This window comes from Puntigrus tetrazona, chromosome 3 (assembly GCF_018831695.1).
Source record: "Puntigrus tetrazona isolate hp1 chromosome 3, ASM1883169v1, whole genome shotgun sequence".
Classification (NCBI taxonomy): domain Eukaryota; kingdom Metazoa; phylum Chordata; class Actinopteri; order Cypriniformes; family Cyprinidae; genus Puntigrus; species Puntigrus tetrazona.
Genome location: NC_056701.1, coordinates 692,313 through 713,456, shown reverse-complemented (window position 1 = coordinate 713,456; position 21,144 = coordinate 692,313). Strand labels below are relative to the sequence as shown.

The following is a 21,144-nucleotide window of genomic DNA, read 5'->3' as shown; positions in this document are numbered from 1 at the left end:
TAACTGAAAACAAAGCTTTGATTACAGAAAAAAACTACAGGTGAAATAACTCACATTTTGATACCAAAGCCTTCTTAAAACACCTTTATTAAAGAAGCACGTCATAGAATCGCGCTGAAAGTATGTATGATTTAAGGAGTTTTCTACATCTCTGTCTGCTTCCTTCAGACATGTAGAAATCTTCCTCTTTTTAATCTAGCTCATTTTATCACTCCTGAAAAGAAAATGATTAATATTTGTTTGCCAAGGAAGACCAGAACACGTTTGAACACGATTCGTTTAATTTTCTGCCTTTGCCACCGGTGCAGTGTGTATTTTATTGATGACCATAGATCAGTTCTGGGTGCTTTTTGTTTACAGTGCAACCGGTCAAACTGTTTTGAAATGACTGAGTTTCACAGAGCCGTCTAGAGTCTGATTTGCATGAGTTTAGTCCCCAGTCCGGCCCTCATCTGACCTGAGCCTGCCTTTTTTTTTTTCTTGAGAATGAACGAAATGCTCATTGGATCAGCAGAGTCAGAAAAAACAGGTGGACAAGAAAAAACAATTCTGTGTTTTAAACACATCCATTCTTAATTAAGAATTAATGGCGAGAAACTATCATTTAGTCTTCAGAGCCATCGTTTTCCAGAACTGCACTCATCATGGAGTCTCCACAAGTGCAATGATTCAGGTCTCAGAGAATCCTAAAAATGACTCTCACCCGGGTTTTGTGAGAAGTTCAAATGTGCATAAAAACATGACAAAGAAAATACAAAAACAGGACATCTGGATCAACGTTCAGCTGAAATTACATTTAGCTGTGTTTGAAATATATTTATTGTAAAATTTCATAATACAGTTTTCTCTATTGCTTGAACACTACGGACACATGCTTAGACCAAAGTGACAAACGTCAATCTTTTGTTTCTGTACCTTAAAGACAGTGTAACCAAATCTTAAACAAAAGAGCTGCTTTGCCCTTCAGCTGCAATTCTGCAACACACCGAAAATCTGGATAGAAATAAACATGAATGCATATGTCATTGGAGGAGCTGAAAATAAGACATAAACAATTATTTCTTGACCAAATATTCATGTTTCCTTTAAATTGTAAATCAGCAAGGAGCTATATATTTTACTGCTCCATATAGAAGCAGAAATGTTTATTGACATGGTAAATATGTATGAAAATATGCATGCTTACTAACTGATTTTATCTGGATTCAAACACATCTATTGTTAGAAGAGCACCTCATGAAATTTGTATATTTATTAAAGCCTAATCATTTCTGTGTCGCATCTTCTTTACTATAAGTCCTTTACTGTAAATGTGGAATCAAACACGAAAGTGTTATTTCAGTGTTTTTACCCGCATGCAACCTTCTCGAGTGATACGATTTATAAAATAATTACAACTTTTAAAAAATTTTGGCTCAGTTTTTGCACACAAAACCTTTACTTGGCACTCAAACGCCAGAAACACACACCAAATCTGCAAAACCATACACCTTTGAGTTCAACTTCCTGAAGCGCTTTTTGCAAAAACACAACAAACTGTTCTCTGTGTAACACACAAAAATCTAACAGGAAGTATCTTTTTGAAAACACACCCAGTTGAACAGCCACACTAACTCCTCACATGTGCAAACACTGTATTCTTTACTTACTGTATTTTTGACTGCTAACATGAAGCTACATGTTCAAATCTGTGCACACACTCAGTGATACAGAAGTCTATGCAGAACGTCATTTTTATTGCTTTCAGACAAAATGAACGCATAATGACCCCTTTTCTCAAAATTCACCAACACTTTTGTCTTTTATACTCTACACCCTGAAAAACCTTTTTCAAACACATTCACATCAGAACGATGCCAAACTGTCCATTTCTGCAGGAATTATAATGAAATCTAAAATCTAAGCAGAATATTTACAGTTTTTGCCTATTGCTTGAACGCTTTTTGCAGAACTTGGGCTCATTGCGTCAAGACATTTCACACAAGACAATTTTCCCAAATGTAGTGATTAGATTTTTATCGGTAAGGAGAACGCAAAGACAAAAGAAACTGGTAGGAAGAATATATTTATTGATGATTTGCATTTGCAAAACTGCATTTTTGTTCAGTGGATTGAAAAAGAAAGGGAAAAGGTCTTCATTTGATAGAAATAAAAAACTAAATGAGGAAAACCAATACTTAACTGAAATAGCTACAAAATGAATAAAATTAAACAATAAATCTTCAGGTATAGATGGTATAACTACAGAATATATAAATGCTTATATAATGCATTTATATAATGAATTCAGAAAGTGAGTATATCATCTTCAATGAAAACAGGACTAATAAATTTGCTATCTAAACCCAAAAACAATTGCTATCATCCGGTAACTAGATTACATTCAGATTAAAAGTTCCTTGCCTTGAACTTCCTCTGAGTAGATTCAGTACAACACATGCGTAACATTTTCAATTAGTCATCGATACAAAGAAAGGATCTTCGTATCTTTACGGTCTCGTTTTAAACACGATGTCACTGAACCGAACACATGGAACGTCTGGCAAATATTCCTGAAACTCCAAGTATCGTGATTATAATTTGAAATGTCGGTACCAAGCGGAATTCTGTCACATTATTACTTATGAAGTGTTGTATCATATTCCTTATGATGTGCTTCATAATACCCTTTGTTATTCAGCATCAGTGTTTGGTTACTTTGCATACATTTTTCCATCATGGCGCGGAACTCAGGGTCTCTGTCCAGTTTATCCCCTATCTCCATGATTACTCTCTGAAGAGCTGCTATTTGTTCATTTTTTGTCATCAAATGCTCAGCTTCAAACCGAACCTCTTCTGCAAAGCCTAAATGTTGAAATTTCTCATCTAATTTCAGCGTCTGAATGAGCTTCTCTGTTCCCTCAAACTGATCGTTGGTAAAGTGTCCGCCATTTACTTCGACCATTTGCTCAATTTTACTGATTAGATCTTTGAACTGTGGGAAACTGGCAGACTTGTTATCCAGAAAGAAGAACTGGTTTCTACAACCATCGACAAGTGCTTTAACATCCGAATCACCGTTCTCTAGATACTGTTCGATAGTTTGATTTTCCTCCTCTAACTGATCTTTGTGAGTGAAGAGGATCATGACGTATTTCTCTATCTTTTCCCCAAACACTTCTTTGAGCTCCTGTACTGTATTTTTCTCTTCCTCAGTGAAGCGACCCACTCTAATCACAATAATAAAAGCGTGCGGTCCAGGAAGCGAGTATATTAGGCATTTCGCTATTTCAGTAATAACCTCCTCTTTACTGAGTTTATTATCATAAAGTCCAGGCGTGTCGATCACAGAGATCGTTTTACCAAACCTCACTGTAGTTTCTGCCTGACACTGTTTTGTTACAGAGCTGGATCCGGCTGAACATTTGAACAGGTTTCTGCCGATGATGGTGTTTGCAGTGGCACTTTTCCCAGATCCGGTTTTCCCCAGCAGAACCAGCCTGATCTGGTCTTTACTCTCATCGGGCTTCTCTTGATCTTCAACTGGAGACTCTCCAAATACTACAAAGGAAATATCAGATCAATAACAGAACAATCCCGTAACATGTTTGTGTTATTAAAGTCAATGGTAAAACTTACAAAGTAGATCAGGAGTGTTCGCGCTTGCTTTCTTGTTCGTTGGTTCCATCTCAAATCTCCTACCATTTCTAATCATCATGTCTTCAATCTTTCGCATCAGTTCTTCTACTTGAACACTTGATCTGCTCTTGTTATTGAAGCAGTGAAACTTTCCTCCAGATTCAGTGACCAGTCGCTGGAGATCTGCACGATCGCTCTGTTTTAGAAGCTCATCGATGTTCTGATCCAGCTCCTCCAGTTCATCTCCACATGTGAACAGGATCATGATGTATTTCTGCACTTCACGACCGAGTAAACACTTAATATAATCCAGCATCTCTTCCTCATTTTCCACATTTGCCATCACAGGAACAACCAGCAGGACCACACTAAGACCTGATGAACATCGAGAGACCAGCTGCTCTTTCAGTTCCTCCAGCTTCTCTTTATTCAGATCTGGATCCAGTAGATCTGGACAATCAATCACAGAAACCTGCTTCCCACCGATCTGAGTTTGACCCCCACACACTTCATCAAACTCTTTTTCAGCTTCATGCTTTTTTTGTTTTATCTTGACTTTAAATATCTTTTCCCCCAGTATGGTGTTTCCAGATGAGCTTTTCCCAGAGCCATTTCTTCCCATCAGAAGAACGTGGATCACTGGATCATCTGGACCGGAGCTGATCGCTGACATCCCTTAGAAAAGAAAGAAAGAAAGGATCTCACACTTCTCAAATGATCATTCTTACAGTAGGCAAAGTATAACAAAAAATCTGTTCTTCAGAGTCATAGGCTTATGATCAGGGTTAGGTGCTTCTACACCCTTGTTCATCAGCTATTATTTTCCTCTGAATTTAGGAATAAGTCATGGTCAGGGTTAGGTTTAGGGGTAGGGATTGGGTTATGTCTATATTTTTGCTGTTTTGGGTCGCCACTGACTCCCACAGTATTGTTTTTCCTAAAATGGAAGTCAATGGTGACCCAAAACAGTCTAGTTACAAACTTTCTTTAATCATTTCAATCATTTTTATTTATATAGCGCTTTTAACAACACAGGTTGCATCAAAGCACATTCTTCAAAATATCTTCTTTTGTGTTCTGCAGAACAAAGAAATTAATATTGGTGTGCAACTACTTGTGAGTGAATTTTCATTTTTGGGTGAACTATTCTATAAATTATAGAATGTTTGAAAATGATTTTGCACTCAGTATTTCCAGGGAAGACTGGAAATCAATCTGGGAGCATGCTAAAGAACACTGCAAACCTGAATGTTATCTTTACTTAAACAATCAAGTAATGTTGACTGAACGTTACTTAAAATATTGCATTTATTCAACTCAAATTTACAATCAAATTGCATAAACCTACAATTTCAAGTGTGGAGAGCTCAAAATCATAAGTAATGCTTTAAAAAAAAAGATAATTTCCCAAATGTAGTCTTCTTGACTGTTAATATAGACACCTGATGTTCTAATGTAATCATTATTTTACCTGAATCGATGAACTCATTTAAAACCTAATCTCTGAGTTAATTTATTTTATTGATTACAACAGCCTTGTGATTCCAGCTAAATATTCTGTATTTACTATAAATGTTAAAAGGATTTCTTACAAGATGTTTAAGCAAAAGAAAAGTATTTCTTTTAGGCACAGACATGAAGAATCAGTGTGTATGAATCTCAACCATGTTTAGATACACAGATCCACTCTGAACATCACAAAACAAGCTATTAAAATAAATTGTTATTTTTATACTAGATTTTTTAATTAAATTAAAAGGTTGACATTTGGGGACACTTAACTTCTAGTGATTTAACGTCGAATTGATTACAGAGACCGTCTCTGCATTTAATAAGAAATTGGTCACTCTCTTCATTATATATCCCTGTCATTGTATTCTTCTACGTTACACTGTTCAGTGCTTTGATGCAACCTGTGTTGTTAAAAGCGCTATATATATAAAAATGATTGATTGATTGATTTCAGTGTTAAACATTTCAGAGTTGATTTCAACACCCAAAGAGTAAATTATGTTTTGGGTTGCTCAAACACAGAGACTAAAACACACGCATTCACATTATTTTTGTGTGTAATATTTCTTTAATCTTGCTGTGCTTTGGAGGAGCACCTCAACAACAATCAATGACCCTAACCAATTCTACATCACCTTGAACAAACATCTCATCCCATACCAGGCAAACTTTTTAATACACACTTTGTGTTCAGTTTCTGCTATGCTAGTGCATTTGTGAACTTTTACACATTCCTGCAGACAATTCCTGTATGACATTTGCTGTAGGAAAAATTAAGGAATCTCCCAGCGTTAGAAATTTGAGAGCCAGAACTGCTCAACCTTAACACAAAGTATTTAAATTTTATAAGCCATTTGATATTGAAAGTTCATACAGTTTTTGGAATGAAAGTTTGTGTACCTTAAAAACTTAAAATTGCACTAATAAACAAGTTAATAGAAATTATCTGTAGTTTATTTAAAATATTTGTAGATCTTTTGAGACTAATTGTAACCACCTAAAACATGCAACGATTTCCCCTTTTTACTGTTATTTTAATATTTAATATATATTAGGAACTAAATCAAAAGTGTTAATGTAACTCTGGAGAGTGTGGAGCTACATTAACTGAAAAACTGTTGGTGCTCTGGAAATACGGGGTAAGGGGCCCATTGTTAAGGGCTGTCCAGTCCCTGTATGATCGGAGCAGGAGCTGGCATTAAGTCAGACTTGTTCCCAGTGCATGTTGGACATGCAGGGCTGCCCTTTGTCACCGGTCATATTCATTATTTTTATGGACGAGATTTCTAGGCGGATCTGGATCTGGTTTAATGACCACAGGATATCGTCTCTGCTTTTTGCGGATGATGTTGTCCTGTTTGCGGCATCTTGCCAAGACCTACAGTGTGCGCTTGGCGGTTTAAAGCTGAGTGTGAAGCAGCTGGAAAGAGAATCAGCACCTCTAAGTCTGAGGCCATGGTTCTCAGTCGGACAAGGGTGGCTTGCCCCCTTCAGGTTGGTGGGGAGTTCCTGCCTCAGGTGGAGGAGTTTAAGTATCTTGGGGTTGTGTTCACAAGTGAGGGGAGGATGGAACGAGAGATCAACAGTTGGATCGGTGCAGCTTCTGCAGTAATGCGGTCGCTGTATCGGTCTGTCATGGTGAAGAAGGAGCTGAGCTGCAAGGCAAAGCTCTCGATTTACCGGTCAATCTTCGTTCCTACTCTCACCTATGGTCACGGGCTTTGGGTCATGACCGAAAGGATGAGATCGGATACAAGCGGCCTAAATGAGTTTCCTCCGTAGGGTGGCTGGGCGCTCCCTTAGAGATAGGGTGAGGAGTTCAGTCACTTGGGAGGAGCTCGGAGTAGACCCGCTGCTCCTCCACATCGAGAGAGACCAGCTGAGGTGGTTCCAGATGCTTCCCGGATCTTCCCAATGGAGGTGTTCCAGGCATGTCCCACCGGGAGGAGGCCCCGGGGAAGACCTAGGACACGCTGGAGGGATTATATCTCTCGGCTGGCTGGGGAGCGGAGGAAGTGTCTGGGGAGAGGGAAGTCTGGGCGTCCCTGCTTAGACTGTTCCCCCCGCAACCTGGCCCCAGATAAGCGGTAGTAAATGGATGGATGGATCATAATTTAGAACTGTTGCTATTGTTTGCCAAGTTGCATACGTAGGAGCAGGGAGTGCAGAATACCGCCCCCCATGCTATGCAGCAGATAGCATAAATGTTTTATGTGATTATTTCAGTGATCTGACTCAGTGATATATTCAGTGACAAGTCCTGACTGGAAAAGTGGAGCTGGGGATGGAGAGGGTTGATTAGTTCCTGAGCAAAGTGATAGTTGCTGAATAATGAACAAAAGGGATCTTATGAGAGGGATTATGATCGTTGTGGTGATAGGTAGACGTTGATCAGTGTCAGCTGACACAAACTTGACTAACGTGACCAGCCAGAATTACTGTTACGCTCCATACGCTTTTCTTTTATTGCGCAGATAAATATTATATTGTCATTGCATAGTTTGGTCAACAATGAAAACACTGTCTGTTCACCCCCTCTTCCCAGTATCCATTGTTGAACTGGTGAATGACATTCCCATTCCTACATAATCCTGTTACTTTACCAGTTTACCGTTGTCATATGACATAAAAATAACACACTAACTGCTACATATATTTAAAGCATTTATCAGGTGTAGACTTGAGTGATATAGATATATGACTCACCTGCACTGCTCCTCATACTTCCCTGAAAAAAAGAGCATTTTATTAAAAACTAGCAATGAGAGAAGTTATGCTTAAAGTAAAGTGCAAAGTATCCAAGTCTAAAAAAGCTGCACAAACTTCCAGTTATTTAATAAATGCATTCCTTCATTACCCCTGTCTTGACTCTGATCACGTCACTCGCTCTGGTGTAGTTGAGTTTCCCCACTGCAGCACATTTGATCTCATACTCTGTTTCTTCTCCTAGATCAGACAGAGTAACTGTGTCTTGGTCCTTCAGCACAGCTTCAAATCTCCAGACTGTGTCCTGCTTCACTTTATACAGTAATCTGAGTTCCACTGTATCAGGACATGATGGAGGAACCACCTTTAGAACCACACTCTGACCTTTGACCTCTCCAGCGATTGGGCAGACTGGTGTGGATGGAGGACTAAAGCAAACAGCATCACCACATCCACGTTCATACAGCAGAACACAAGAACCAGGATGATTTTTGTGGTCTTTTGAGGAAACAATAAATTTAGTGTGCTGACTGTCGTGTGACGTCATCAGCTCCTTAAACATGATTACATGTTCTCTCATTTTCTCTCTAATGTTTCCGGTGAGCCACGTCTGTACTCGAGGTGACGTTCCTGGATTCTTCTTTCCGGACGCTGTTTGAGTTTTCAGGTAATGTCCTTGTTCAGAAAGCAGCTTTTCTGGCTGTTCGAGGGAACTAAACATGTAGCAAACCACATTCTCCACTGTAATATCTGACAAAACTGGGTCTAAGCTTGTGTTCACTTCAGCTCCAATGGCCAATAATTGTTGAAGAAACTCATCAACTGTGCTTAATTCATTTTCTTTCTCCCTGATCCACTCCTTTAGATCCTGTGTGTTAAATGGAGACTCTTCATGAGTTTGTAGAAGATTGGTCAAGGCACAAGTCTCTTCTTCACAGGCTTGAACTGACTGGATCAGTGACCGACTCTTATCGCCAAACTCTTGCCTGTAGATTTGGCAGAATCGTTTCATATCTTCGATCTTCTTGTGAAATGTGCTAAATGTGTTTGTCCTGGTGTCTTTCAATAGTTCACTGCACTTGTTTTCAGTGAAGCTCAGATTAGCAATAACTCTGTCTAATTCCGTGATGAGCTTCTTCTCAATTATCCTTAAGCGAATAACATCACTGTAGGTGGTGTAGTTGAGTTTCCCCACCGCTGCACATTTGATCTCATACTCCATTTCTTCTCCCAGATCAGACAGAGTAACTGTGTCTTGGTTCTTCAGCACAGCTTCAAATCTCCAGACTGTGTCCTGCTTTACTTTATACAGTAATCTGAGCTCCACTGTATCAGGACATGATGGAGGAACCACCTTCAGAACCACACTCTGACCTTTGACCTCTTCAGCGATTGGACAGACTGGTGTGGATGGAGGACTAAAGCAAACAGCGTCTCCACTTCCATCTTCGTACACCAGAACACAGGAACCAGGATTGCTCTTCATTTCTTTTGAGGACACAATAAACTTGACTGGTTTACAATCTTTTGAGTTCTTCAGGCTTTTAAATATCTCCAAGTTTCTCCTCATGGTCTTTTGGATATCAGCAGTGAGCCAAGACTTCTGCTTGACATTAGAGCTTATCTTATCAGTTTCTCTTTGCTTTGAAGAACTCAAAAAGGCAGTTTGTTGCAAAAGAAGCACATCTGAGCAGTCCAGCGACGTGAATGTGTAACTGACCAGATTTCCATCTTCTAGATCCATCAAGATGACATCTATGTTGAGTTCCACCTGAGCACCATATTCGTTCAGCCGTCTGAGGAGCGTTTTAATGATCTTAGACTCTTTTTCTCTTTCTTTCAGCCATTCTGTGAGGTCACTTTCACAGAATGGAGAGTCATTATGTTCCTGCAGAAGATTATTTAGCTCAGTTTCCTTTTTCTTCCCCTTACGAATGTTTGGCAGCAGAATCCCGAGATTCTCCATGAGTCTCAGCTTGTACATGTAGCAGTTTCGCTTCATTTGTAGAATTTTATCATAAAACGCAGTAAAAGCCACAGCAGGAGAGTCTTCCAGAAGATCACTGCATCTCATCTCAGCTGTATATAAACTCTCCACCACTGATTCAGTTCCTTGGATTACATCCATGCTGATGTCTTTCTGAAGTTTTGAAGCTTTCGGGTAAAGTTTGTTCAGAGGGTACAGCCAAACTCTCAGTGGACCCGGCTTTTGGTTTTCATTCAGCAGTTTCGGAAGATCAGCAAAAGTCTTCATCGCATCTTCAAAAGTGGTTGGGTTAGACGGCAGCTGGAAGTCACCGTAAAAAGTACAAGTAAAGTCTTTGACTTCAGTTTTCTCCTTGTCATTCATATTCAGGTCAGCTTTCCCCTGTAATGAAATGGTATTCAGTTTCTCTAGAGCCACTTTCAGTGGTCTTTTGTCCTCATCTGAAGAAACTTTTCTGTCAAACACAAAGCAAGCATCAGCTCCATACAATATTCCTGTCACTACGTGTGTGGCGACATCATCAGGAATATCCTTAGTCGGTAACTGATTGACGGCCAGTTCTTCAAACTCGCTGGTTGAATGATAATGTAGCACCAGTCTCTGCTGTTTGAAAGATGTCTTGGTGTCTTTGAAATACTTTGCTGCTCCGTTAACCTCGACGAGTCCACCTAAGACACTCAGGTTAAGTCCACCGTTAATATTTAGTAAGTTAGATTTGTCTGTAATGGTGTCTGAAGCTTTGACTTTGAAATGTGTATTTATCCGATGACAGGAGCAAGTATTCTTGGCTAGCTCTTCTTTCTTCCACGGTTTGATTCCTGTGGGGAAAAAAAGAGTTTTAACTCACTTTAACACACTTTAGAATAATGTTCTGTTGTTATAGCTTATAACTTAATAATGTTACATAATAGAAGCAAGACTAACAAAGCAGTAGAAAACGTAAGACAGGTAGATACTAATTACATTTTTGACAATTATTAAATAAAAATATACTCGTTGAGAAATACCTGCAAACTATGACAAATTAATAAAGAATAACCAGTTAATTATGAAGACAGAAATGTTTGTAACTTAAAAACATTAAATCAGAGCTCTATAAACAGGAAGTGTCGTCTTTTTTACTTAAGGTTTCTAAAGAAAGCCCACAGAATGAGGCTCTTCCCCAAACTCTCACTCAAGATTTGATTACTTTAATTCCGAAGCCTAAAACAAAAGATTTAATTTTAATTAACAATTGGCGTCCTGTTTCTCTCCTTAGCGATTATAAAATGTTAAAAGGTGTGTTTTTTTTCCACCCGCAGCTACTTTGGATTGAACCGTCTGTTATCAACCACAAAGTTATCAGTCTGGTGATTCTCTTTGCTCTTTACAGATGAAACGGTCAGCTTCTTTAATATACAAAAACGTGAAATGAACAAAGATTTTATTACTAACCTAGTATTACTGCCTGCTAAATGTCATATTCACTGCAATAAATTCACTCAAAACCATTATTTATAGCTTTAAAAAAAAGACATTCAACAGTATATCCAAATCTTAAAGCTCTTAAAACAGTTATAATGTATTGAATATTTTAATTAATTTATTTATAATATCACCTCTATGGGCACAGGGTAGCATTTTAATTTCAAGAACTTTGGCCAAGATTACTTACGTCACCGCCTTCTCACTTATTTTATGAATTAGAGAAATGTATTACACTCCAATCAATGCTCAGACAATCTAACATAAGTATATGCAGGTTTTGTTTTATCAATGATGACCGCTTCATTCGCTAATGTTGTTATTCAGAGAGTGTGATTCTTTATAAATTGCTCATAGTTTCTCAAGTTGTTCTAAATTAGTATATTTTTATTAAATACTTATCAAACAAGGAACTACCTTTGTCTTAAAAACGCAACTTACTGCTTAGTTAACCTTCTCTATTAGTTAAAAGTCTATGTAGTACTACTTAGTACAAATTTATCTGTTTTGACATATCCCTTATCCATTTGAAAGTGTCTTTTATTGGGGTTATCTCTCTGTAAAACCTGTTTGAGTACCTGCTATGGTCTTTTCTGTTCTGCAGTCATACAGCATGCCGAGCTGGAAGGGTCTCCCAAGGGCAGCCATTTCTATCACATTCACTCCCACTGAATCCATGCTGAGAAAAAGGGGAGGAAAACTGGTTACGAAGACCGCGGTATCAGGCTCTGTAAGGTAGTGTTGTAATGCATACAGGATATGTGGAAATATATATAAATATTGGGTGTGTTCGGGTTATGGCTCGCTGCCATGAAGGGTTTATGTTGTACTTACCAAACGACTGAACAAAGACCGATACGAAAAAGGAGACAGAGACTTACCTGCAGCTGCTAAGATAGTTAATGAGCATGGGATGTTATACATGTAATGCTTAAAAGTGCTGCATGATCAATAATCACAAAACACACACACACACACACACACACACCCGTACCAAGTGTGCCTTAAACTTCCCTTAAAGTGACGTAACATCTGCAAAATGAACGCACTATAGGTTTTAAATACTTTTCTATTTCGTAATGATTTTGCAGACACGTCACAAACCTGTTTTGCTTCGCTCTTATGGGTGAAGAAGGCAGAACGACGTGAAGAAAAGAAAAAGAATTGCTCACTGGTACGACAAGAGCTCCTCGACGAAATCCAGAACAGCCATCGTTTCTTACTTTATGTTATATTTCAGATCCAGTGTGTTGTTGTTTGCGCCGTTTTTGCAGCTTCGAGCGATTTCTACAGGTTTTCTCCGGAAATCATCTCATTATAACAAAGTGTTGACGCAAAGCAAGCACGTACAGTATATCTACATCGTGTGTTTTCTGCTAGATGTACTTCACGTAAATATACAAATAAACGTCATACTTACTTGGAAGCACTGGGTCTGAGGCTGGGCTTCAACAAAATACCGGAAAATAGTGAACTTTCGCTTCGAGCAGTCACGTGACGCCGCGGGTTTATAACGCTGTTCAATTCTTCTATAAGAACCCTTTAAAATATACAAATATACTATCCGTATTTAATATAGCCTATGACCTATTCATATATTAATCCTATTAGAAAATCATAAATTGACATAAGTTTACCCCATACAAAAAAAAAAAAAAAAAAAAAAAAAAAAAAATATATATATATATATATATATATATATATATATATATATATATATATATATATATATATATATATATATATATATATATAATACATTTATTGCCATATATGGAAAGTATGTAATTACTAATACGAGTGACTTTTAGTTATGTTTTATATACAAATCAGACACATATGGATAGCAAATTATTAACATGTGATACTCTTTTAAAGTGTGGTTTCATATAGCTGATGTTTTACCACTTTTTATTTATCTTTTATTTGATTTATCCCTTTAAGTGAAATTGTGTATTTTACTTATACGGTACGAAAATACAGACACAGAAAAGCATATAGGAAAACAGTAATGTCTCAATAGACACGCAAACAAGCACATCTCTCAAAGCGTGTGTGTGTGTGTGTGTGTGTGTGTGTGTGTGTGTGTGTGTGTGTGTGAGTTACTGTCATCTGTTATTCTAAATATGATCTTTATCTATCACTGCTTTATGGCGAGTTTAAAGCAGCGCGCGCCTTTGACTCGGTTTGCGCGTGCAGTGAACACGTGGCTGCTCGTCAAAGCAAAGACGTTTGTATTCAGTGCTATCTTTCAAATAAATCGAGACGCATCTCACCTTCCCCAGAAGTTACCAGGATGTCTGCTCAGTTCAATTAAAGGCGTAGAAAAGTTGAACAGGACGGGCTGATCTGCTTTATTCCTCCAGTGTGTTAGCCCCTCGGCGGATTCCTCTTTTCGTTTCACAACCCACTGAGAGAAAGCACGGCGGCTCTTTACTAGCAGAAATTCAACTTTAAAGCAGAAACCAGCATCGCGTTACTAAAATTGCAGGCATGCGCAGAAATCATGTTGCAACAAAGGTCGCCCCTTTAATAAAGATCACTGAATCAGGTTCGTGTGGATCAAGTTTACTGACGACTTTACAGAGGATTATCAGAAAGGAACAAATAACTCACGCAGAAGTCAACCCAGCAAGAGTTGAGCATCAAAAAAACTAATAAATATAACACAGATACCCATCATAATGCATTTATAATGAAAACAAGCCTCGTGAATCATTCGTCAAAGGTAAATATCATACAAAAATACTGCTTAAACACTAGGTGTATAGACCTCGATGAAACTTAATCAATGGAGCAGACAAACAAGAGACCGGGAGAAATCCTGTCCGTACTGATACAGACCTCTACTGAAGAGCTGTAGAACTGTGAAAAAGGAAATAAGACCAAGTAGATTACCTGAGATGAAGATTTACAGTAACTAGGCTGGTTTTAGCTGGTTTAAGATGGTTTAAGCTGGTTTTAGGCCACGTTTCCGGCCTGTTGTCTCCTAGAAGCAGATATTAATGACTAACTTATTCCACTGAGGATTTCAGGTCTGACATTTATTGACTATACATTTTATTACAGTAGCCCTTGTACAGATCGTCTGCTGATTGTGAAAGATGTGTTCTTTAGAATGGATTACAACATTTAGCACACGTGTAACTCGACTGGAATATCTAAGATGAAATAAATAGCATTAAAATAAACACTAAGCCAGGATAGTGCTCAAACAGTTTGTATGAAGGTTGAAAAGTACACAATGAAAGGAAATTAGTAATGAGCAGGTGTCTGTTAGAAACCAGTTTAAGTAGATACGATAAAGAAGAGGATAGACACATTTATAGCATTTTTGCCCAAACATTTCCATAAATGAGCTGAAATGAGAGCGCTACTCCACACAAAGAACAAGACTAAAAAACAACCGTAAGGTCTCTCCGTCCGTCACACTCCTGAAACATCCTTTCTAATGTGGGATCACAAAAACTCCAAGAGTAACACGTTTTAAAATATCATGTGCAAATACAGCACTTGAGTAATTCGTAACATATTTATATACTTCATCTTCGGTTAGTCCTCACCGTAAGCTTCTCAAGAATCACGTGCTGTCTGATGATTCTCCAGAAACTCTGTCTGTGATGTAAAAAAGAAGAGATGACCTTCATAGAATCAGTCAGTGTGAAGAAGTATTCACACTCAAATGAGAGCCGGAAAGTCCCTGTCATTTAGTGAAGAGGAGCACGAGAAGAGGCTTTTGATGATATATTATTCATATATTTCTCAGCCTGCTCAAGAACCGCACGCCACCCAAACCTCTCACTGGAAACACGTGCCTCTGCAGACACGCTTTACCTATAAGTACAGTTTACAATGAACGTTAGAGGCAGCAAACCCAGGCAGCTTTACTTCCTTTATTCTACACAAAGTGCTGCTGTGATTCATGAAGACATAATAGAGCACTTCCCATATCTCTGAATTCCAAACAGCAAGCAGCGAGATAATCACTAATACGTGCCAATGTATTAAAAGCGTACCATATGTGACATATTTGACGTGTGTTTTAGCGACACTTTCTAGGCGTTTCTTTGAAACTGCAGTGAAACGTACAGTAAGGTACATAATAACAGTAGAGCAGAAATATATTTAAAGGCACAGATTTTATCGTGTATGATTCAAAATATGCAGCGGCAGTCATGTTTCCACTGGATATAAATGATATATCAAAAACAAACTCGACGGCTCAGTGGTATTTGTTTACTAGCATAAATTTAAATATTCTATACCAGCAGTAGCCTGCTTAATTTTATAATCTGTCTCTTCTTGGGTTCATTTCTCTAAAGCAGATCTTGGTTTCTTCTACTTTCTCAAAACCAGAAGAAAACAAGGTTAAGGGGTTTTCCAGCTGAAGTCGTGAGAAATGATGGGCTTGACTTCTTTGATGAATTCAAGACTGAAATCACTAGAGTTTAGGGAAAATCTGTGGTTTCAGACGTTCACTCACAGGTCAGTGACAGGGGATTTTAATCAAAATATAATATAAAATACGGATCTAAATTACATTTGAAATACATTTTATTTTTTGCATCTAATTTTGCATAAATATTGTTCAAATGTGTTAAGAATAATTTAAAGTAATTTTTGTCGTCCCAGTTTTTATAAAATGACGTTTCAAACATGTGGCAGATTTTTTTGACTAATATGGGACAATCAAGTATGCTATAAATATTCTAGGTTATTCAATTGATAAAATGGGCATTAAGAAAGAATTCAGATTCTTTTAAAGCTACTTGATTGAACAATTTTAATAAATAAACCCTAATATTTAATGCAGGTTGAGAAAAATAGATCATCATCTATAGCAGTGCACAAATCATTTTAACTCCTTATCTTTAAAGCCCTCGATAGTTTTACTACACCTCTCCCTTAAATTCACAATTTCCCGCTCTTTCTGTAATAAGGCCATTTTTTTCAACTCCTGACTTACAACACGATTTAGAAATTTAAATTTAGCAAACAAAAACAAGGGTTTAAGCAGATCAATACTGTAACATCAATAAAAAGAGAACAGATAAATCAAAGCATGACGCAGAAACGCTTCCTGCCGAGCATGTGTTGCCACGCCCACTCAGCTCGATCAGGAAAACACACCAGAAACAGAGTAAACCAGAGACAGAAGACAACTTTAAGGTCTCTCCAACACATCCCACATAAATCAGTCAAACACAGCTCCTCGCTTCTGGAGTTCGTCTCAATCCTGTCCCTGAGTGAAGATGACTCGTGACCGCATCCATGTCCAGAAACCATCCAGAATGAGGCGGCAGTCACACACTAGATAGTAAAATATATAGCTGTGCGTGAATAATCTCCAAAGTTAGTGTTATTCATACTGTGTGAGCACTGAATCCTGCTGTTATTTATTCACAGTTAAGTTTCTCCAAACCAGTATATCCCTGATGTTATAATCATAGATCAGAGCCTGATATCCATCCACGATATCCATTCAAGACAAACTTCTACTAAAGGCTGGGACATGGTGGAGGAATGATCAAAACTCATGTTGCTTCACTTAAACGCTGTTTATTTGATTATTTTACGACAGATTTGTGCAGCGGCTCTCGTTTCATCTGCAGAGAAGAAGAGATTCATATCAGAATTCATCTGAGATCAGCTCTATGCAGACTGACCATAAAAATAGTAACAGCATGACTTATTAGGAAAATGTATTAGCATAGATGTTTAATAATAAAGAGCAATTTCTGACAGAGCCTATGTATTTATGATTAAATATATGTTTATCATTTCAACAAGAATGATTGAGTTAGTTTGGTTTTTGTTAAGGCAGGGACAAACCAAACTCATTCAGACTACATCACATGACTGTACACACGGCATTATTGTATTCTGTAGTTTGTATTCTGTTTGTATTCTTCATTTAAAAGAAGATAGAATGACAGAAATGAATATATGGGTTATGTTGATAACATGCCACTTCTCAACCATCCTTTTCTCATAACGAACGACAAAGATTGCTTTAAATAGAAATATCACCAACCTTCAGAAGAGGAGGCTCCTGTCTGATTCTTACAGACACGTTCACGACAGGATTTGATTTCAGTCTGTTGGTGGTGATGCTGCGAAAGAAGAGATGAGTGTCTTGAAGCCTTTCTCGAGTCAGTCAGTGTCAGACATCACATACAGCCGGAAATGTTCAAACGTCACGTGGAAAGTCCCTTTCTGTTTCTAAAAAATACCCTGCTTCAGAGAGCAATGCAGATGAACACAAGAAGAGACTTTTAATGATATATATCCAAGCCTGCCCAGCCACAATGCAGCATTAAAATAATATCATGTACTGGACATTAAACCTAGGTATATTATAGAAAATAGGTAGCACTTTAGCAAAATATTCTTCAGGTGCTAGATACTGGGCTTTAAAATAAAACGTTACCACATTGGGGTGTTTTAACACCATGTAATGCTTTTGCTGTCGGGACACAATGTGTTTCCTGCCAGAAGAGGATGTGTTTTGATGTTGGGAAACAACGTTTTCCTTTCGTGACACAAAATGTGTTTCCTGTCGTGACACAAAATGTGTTTCCTGTCGTGACACAAGATGTGTTTCCTATGGGGACAAGATGTATTTCCTGTCGGGCCAAGATGTGATTCCTTTCGGGACAAGAGGTGACTCCTACCGGGATAAGATGTGATTTCTACCGGGACAAAATGTGATTCCTACCAGGACAATGTGATTCCTGCCGGAACAAGATGTGCTTCCTGTCGGGACAAGATGTGATTCCTGCCGGGATAAGATGTGATTCCTGCCGGAACAAGATGTGATTCCTGTCGGGACAAGATGTGATTCCTGCCGGGACACGATGTGCTTCCTGTCGGGACAAGATGTGATTCCTGTCAGGACAAGATGTGAATCCTGCCGAGACAAGATGTGATTCCTGCCGGGACAAGATGTGATTCCTGTCAGGACAAGATATGATTCCTGTCGGGACAAGATGTGATTCCTGTCGGGACAAGATGTGATTCCTGCCGGGACAAGGTGTGCTTCCTGTCGGGACAAGATGTGATTCCTGTCGATGTTATTCCTGTCGGGACAAGATGTGATTCCTGCTGGGACACGATGTGATTCCTGTCAGGATAAGATGTGATTCAAGCCGGGACAAGATGTGATTCCTGCCGGGACAAGATGTGCTTCCTGTCGGGACACAATGTGATTCCTGCCGGGACACAATGTGATTACTGCCGGGACAAGATGTGATTCCTGTCGGGACAAGATGTGCTTCCTGTCGGGACAAGATGTGATTCCTGCCTGGACATGATGTGCTTCCTGTCGGGACAAGATGTGATTCCTGCCGGGACAAGATGTGATTCCTGCCGGGACAAGGTGTGCTTCCTGTCGGGACAAGATGTGATTCCTGTCGGGACAAGATGTGATTCCTGCCGGGACAAGATGTGATTCCTGCCAGGACACAATGTGATTCCTGCCGGGACAAGATGTGATTCCTGTCGGGACAAGATGTGATTCCTGTCGGGACAAGATGTGATTCCTGTCGGGACAAGATGTGATTCCTGCCGGGACATGATGTGCTTCCTGCCGGGATACGATGTGATTCCTGTCGGGACAAGATGTGATTCCTGTCAGGACAAGATGTGATTCCTGCCGGGACACGATGTGATTCCTGTTGGGACAAGATGTGATTCCTGCTGGGACAAGATGTGATTCCTGCCGGGACACAATGTGATTCCTGCCGGGACAAGATGTGATTCCTGTCAGAACAAGATGTGATTCCTGTCGGGACAAGATGTGATTCCTGCCGGGACACGATGTGATTCCTGTCGGGACAAGATGTGATTCCTGCCGGGACACGATGTGATTCCTGCCGGGACACGATGTGATTCCTGTCGGGACAAGATGTGATTCCTGCCGGGACACAATGTGATTCCAGCCGGGACAAGATGTGATTCCTGTCAAGACAAGATGTGTTTCCTGTCAGGACAAGATGTGCTTCCTGTCGGGACAAGATGTGATTCCTGCCTGGACACAATGTGATTCCTGCCGGGATACGATGTGATTCCTGTCGGGACAAGATGTGATTCCTGCCGGGACACAATGTGCTTCCTGTCGGGACAAGATGTGATTCCTGCCGGGACACGATGTATTTCCTGTCAGGTCAAGATGTGCTTCCTGTCGGGACAAGATGTGATTCCTGCCGGGACATGATGTGATTCCTGCCGGGACACGATGTGATTCCTGCCGGGATAAGATGTGATTCCTGCCAGGACAAGATGTGATTCCTGCCGGGACACGATGTGATTCCTGTCGGGACAAGACGTGATTCCTGCCGGGACACAATGTGATTCCTGTCGGGACAAGATGTGATTCCTGCCGGGACAAAATGTGCTTCCTGTCGGGACAAGATGTGATTCCTGCCGGGACACGATGTGCTTCCTGTCGGGACAAGATGTGATTCCTGTCAGGACAAGATGTGATTCCTGTCGGGACAAGATGTGATTCCTGCCGGGACACAATGTGATTCCTGCCGGGACAAGATGTGATTCCTGTCAGGACAAGATGTGTTTCCTGTCAGGTCAAGATGTGCTTCCTGTCGGGACAAGATGTGATTCCTGCCGGGATAAGATGTGATTCCTGCCGGGACAAGATGTGATTCCTGCCGGGATACGATGTGATTCCTGTCGGGACAAGATGTGATTCCTGCCGGGACATGATGTGCTTCCTGTCGGGACAAGATGTGATTCCTGCCGGGACATAATGTGATTCCTGCCGGGATAAGATGTGATTCCTGCCAGGACAAGATGTGATTCCTGCCGGGATAAGATGTGATTCCTGCCAGGACAAGATGTGATTCCTGCCGGGATACGATGTGCTTCCTGTCGGGACAAGATGTGATTCCTGTCAGGACAAGATGTGATTCCTGCCGGGACACAATGTGATTCCTGTCGGGACAAGATGTGATTCCTGCCGGGACACAATGTGCTTCCTGTCGGGACAAGATGTGATTCCTGCCGGGACACGATGTGCTTCCTGTCGGGACAAGATGTGATTCCTGTCAGGACAAGATGTGATTCCTGTCGGGACACGATGTGATTCCTGTCGGGACAAGATGTGATTCTTGCCGGGACACGATGTGCTTCCTGTCAGGACAAGATGTGATTCCTGTCAGGACAAGATGTGATTCCTGCCGGGACAAAATGTGCTTCCTGTCGGGACAAGATGTGATTCCTGCCGGGACACGATGTGCTTCCTGTTGGGACAAGATGTGATTCCTGTCAGGACAAGATGTGATTCCTGTCGGGACAAGATGTGATTCCTGCCGGGACACAATGTGATTCCTGCCGGGACAAGATGTGATTCCTGTCAGGACAAGATGTGTTTCCTGTCAGGTCAAGATGTGCTTCCTGTCGGGACAAGATGTGATTCCTGCCGGGATAAGATGTGATTCCTGCCGGGACAAGATGTGATTCCTGCCGGGACATAATGTGATTTCTGCCGGGACACGATGTGATTCCTGTCGGGACAAGATGTGATTCCTGTCAGGACAAGATGTGATTCCTGTCGGGACAAGATGTGATTCCTGCCAGGATAAGATGTGATTCCTGCCAGGACAAGATGTGATTCCTGCCGGGACACAATGTGCTTCCTGTCGGGACAAGATGTGATTCCTGCCGGGACACGATGTGCTTCCTGTCGGGACAAGATGTGATTCCTGTCAGGACAAGATGTGATTCCTGTCGGGACACGATGTGATTCCTGTCGGGACAAGATGTGATTCCTGCCGGGACACGATGTGCTTCCTGTCAGGACAAGATGTGATTCCTGTCAGGACAAGATGTGATTCCCGCCG

The 21,144-nt window shown here is 40.1% G+C and overlaps 1 protein-coding gene and 1 long non-coding RNA gene across 4 annotated transcripts; both read right to left on the bottom strand.

Annotated features, from left to right (window-relative positions):
- Positions 1-2,055: 2,055 nt before the first annotated feature.
- LOC122329668 lies at positions 2,056-13,742 on the bottom strand. 3 transcript variants are annotated; one of them, XM_043226129.1, is made up of 6 exons: positions 13,564-13,742; positions 11,866-11,966; positions 7,988-10,641; positions 7,837-7,858; positions 3,619-4,293; positions 2,056-3,540 (listed from the first exon to the last, which is right to left on the bottom strand). In XM_043226129.1, the coding sequence occupies exons 2-6, from the start codon at positions 11,963-11,965 to the stop codon at positions 2,618-2,620; spliced, it is 4,374 nt and encodes a 1,457-aa protein (XP_043082064.1). In that variant the 5' UTR covers position 11,966; positions 13,564-13,742; the 3' UTR covers positions 2,056-2,617. The 3 variants fall into 3 exon arrangements, with proteins under 3 accessions (XP_043082064.1, XP_043082055.1, XP_043082045.1); XM_043226120.1 differs by lacking the exon at positions 13,564-13,742 and adding an exon at positions 12,708-12,879; XM_043226110.1 differs by lacking the exon at positions 13,564-13,742 and adding an exon at positions 12,460-12,701.
- A 2,156-nt stretch (positions 13,743-15,898) lies between these two features.
- LOC122330711 lies at positions 15,899-17,706 on the bottom strand. Its single transcript, XR_006248068.1, has 2 exons — positions 17,322-17,706; positions 15,899-16,893 (listed from the first exon to the last, which is right to left on the bottom strand). It is a non-coding gene; the product is annotated as an uncharacterized LOC122330711 (long non-coding RNA).
- Positions 17,707-21,144: the final 3,438 nt, after the last annotated feature.

Excerpts from the sequence above, each read along its gene's own strand:
- LOC122329668 (XM_043226110.1), bottom strand. The coding sequence starts at position 12,500 with ATGGCTGTTCTGGATTTCGTCGAGGAGCTCTTGTCGTACCA. Across the intron at positions 4,294-7,836 it reads AAGTATGAGGAGCAGTGCAG|GGATGTCAGCGATCAGCTCC; the intron begins GTGAGTCATATA and ends TTCTTTTCTAAG. Across the intron at positions 3,541-3,618 it reads GAACACTCCTGATCTACTTT|TATTTGGAGAGTCTCCAGTT; the intron begins GTAAGTTTTACC and ends TTTCCTTTGTAG.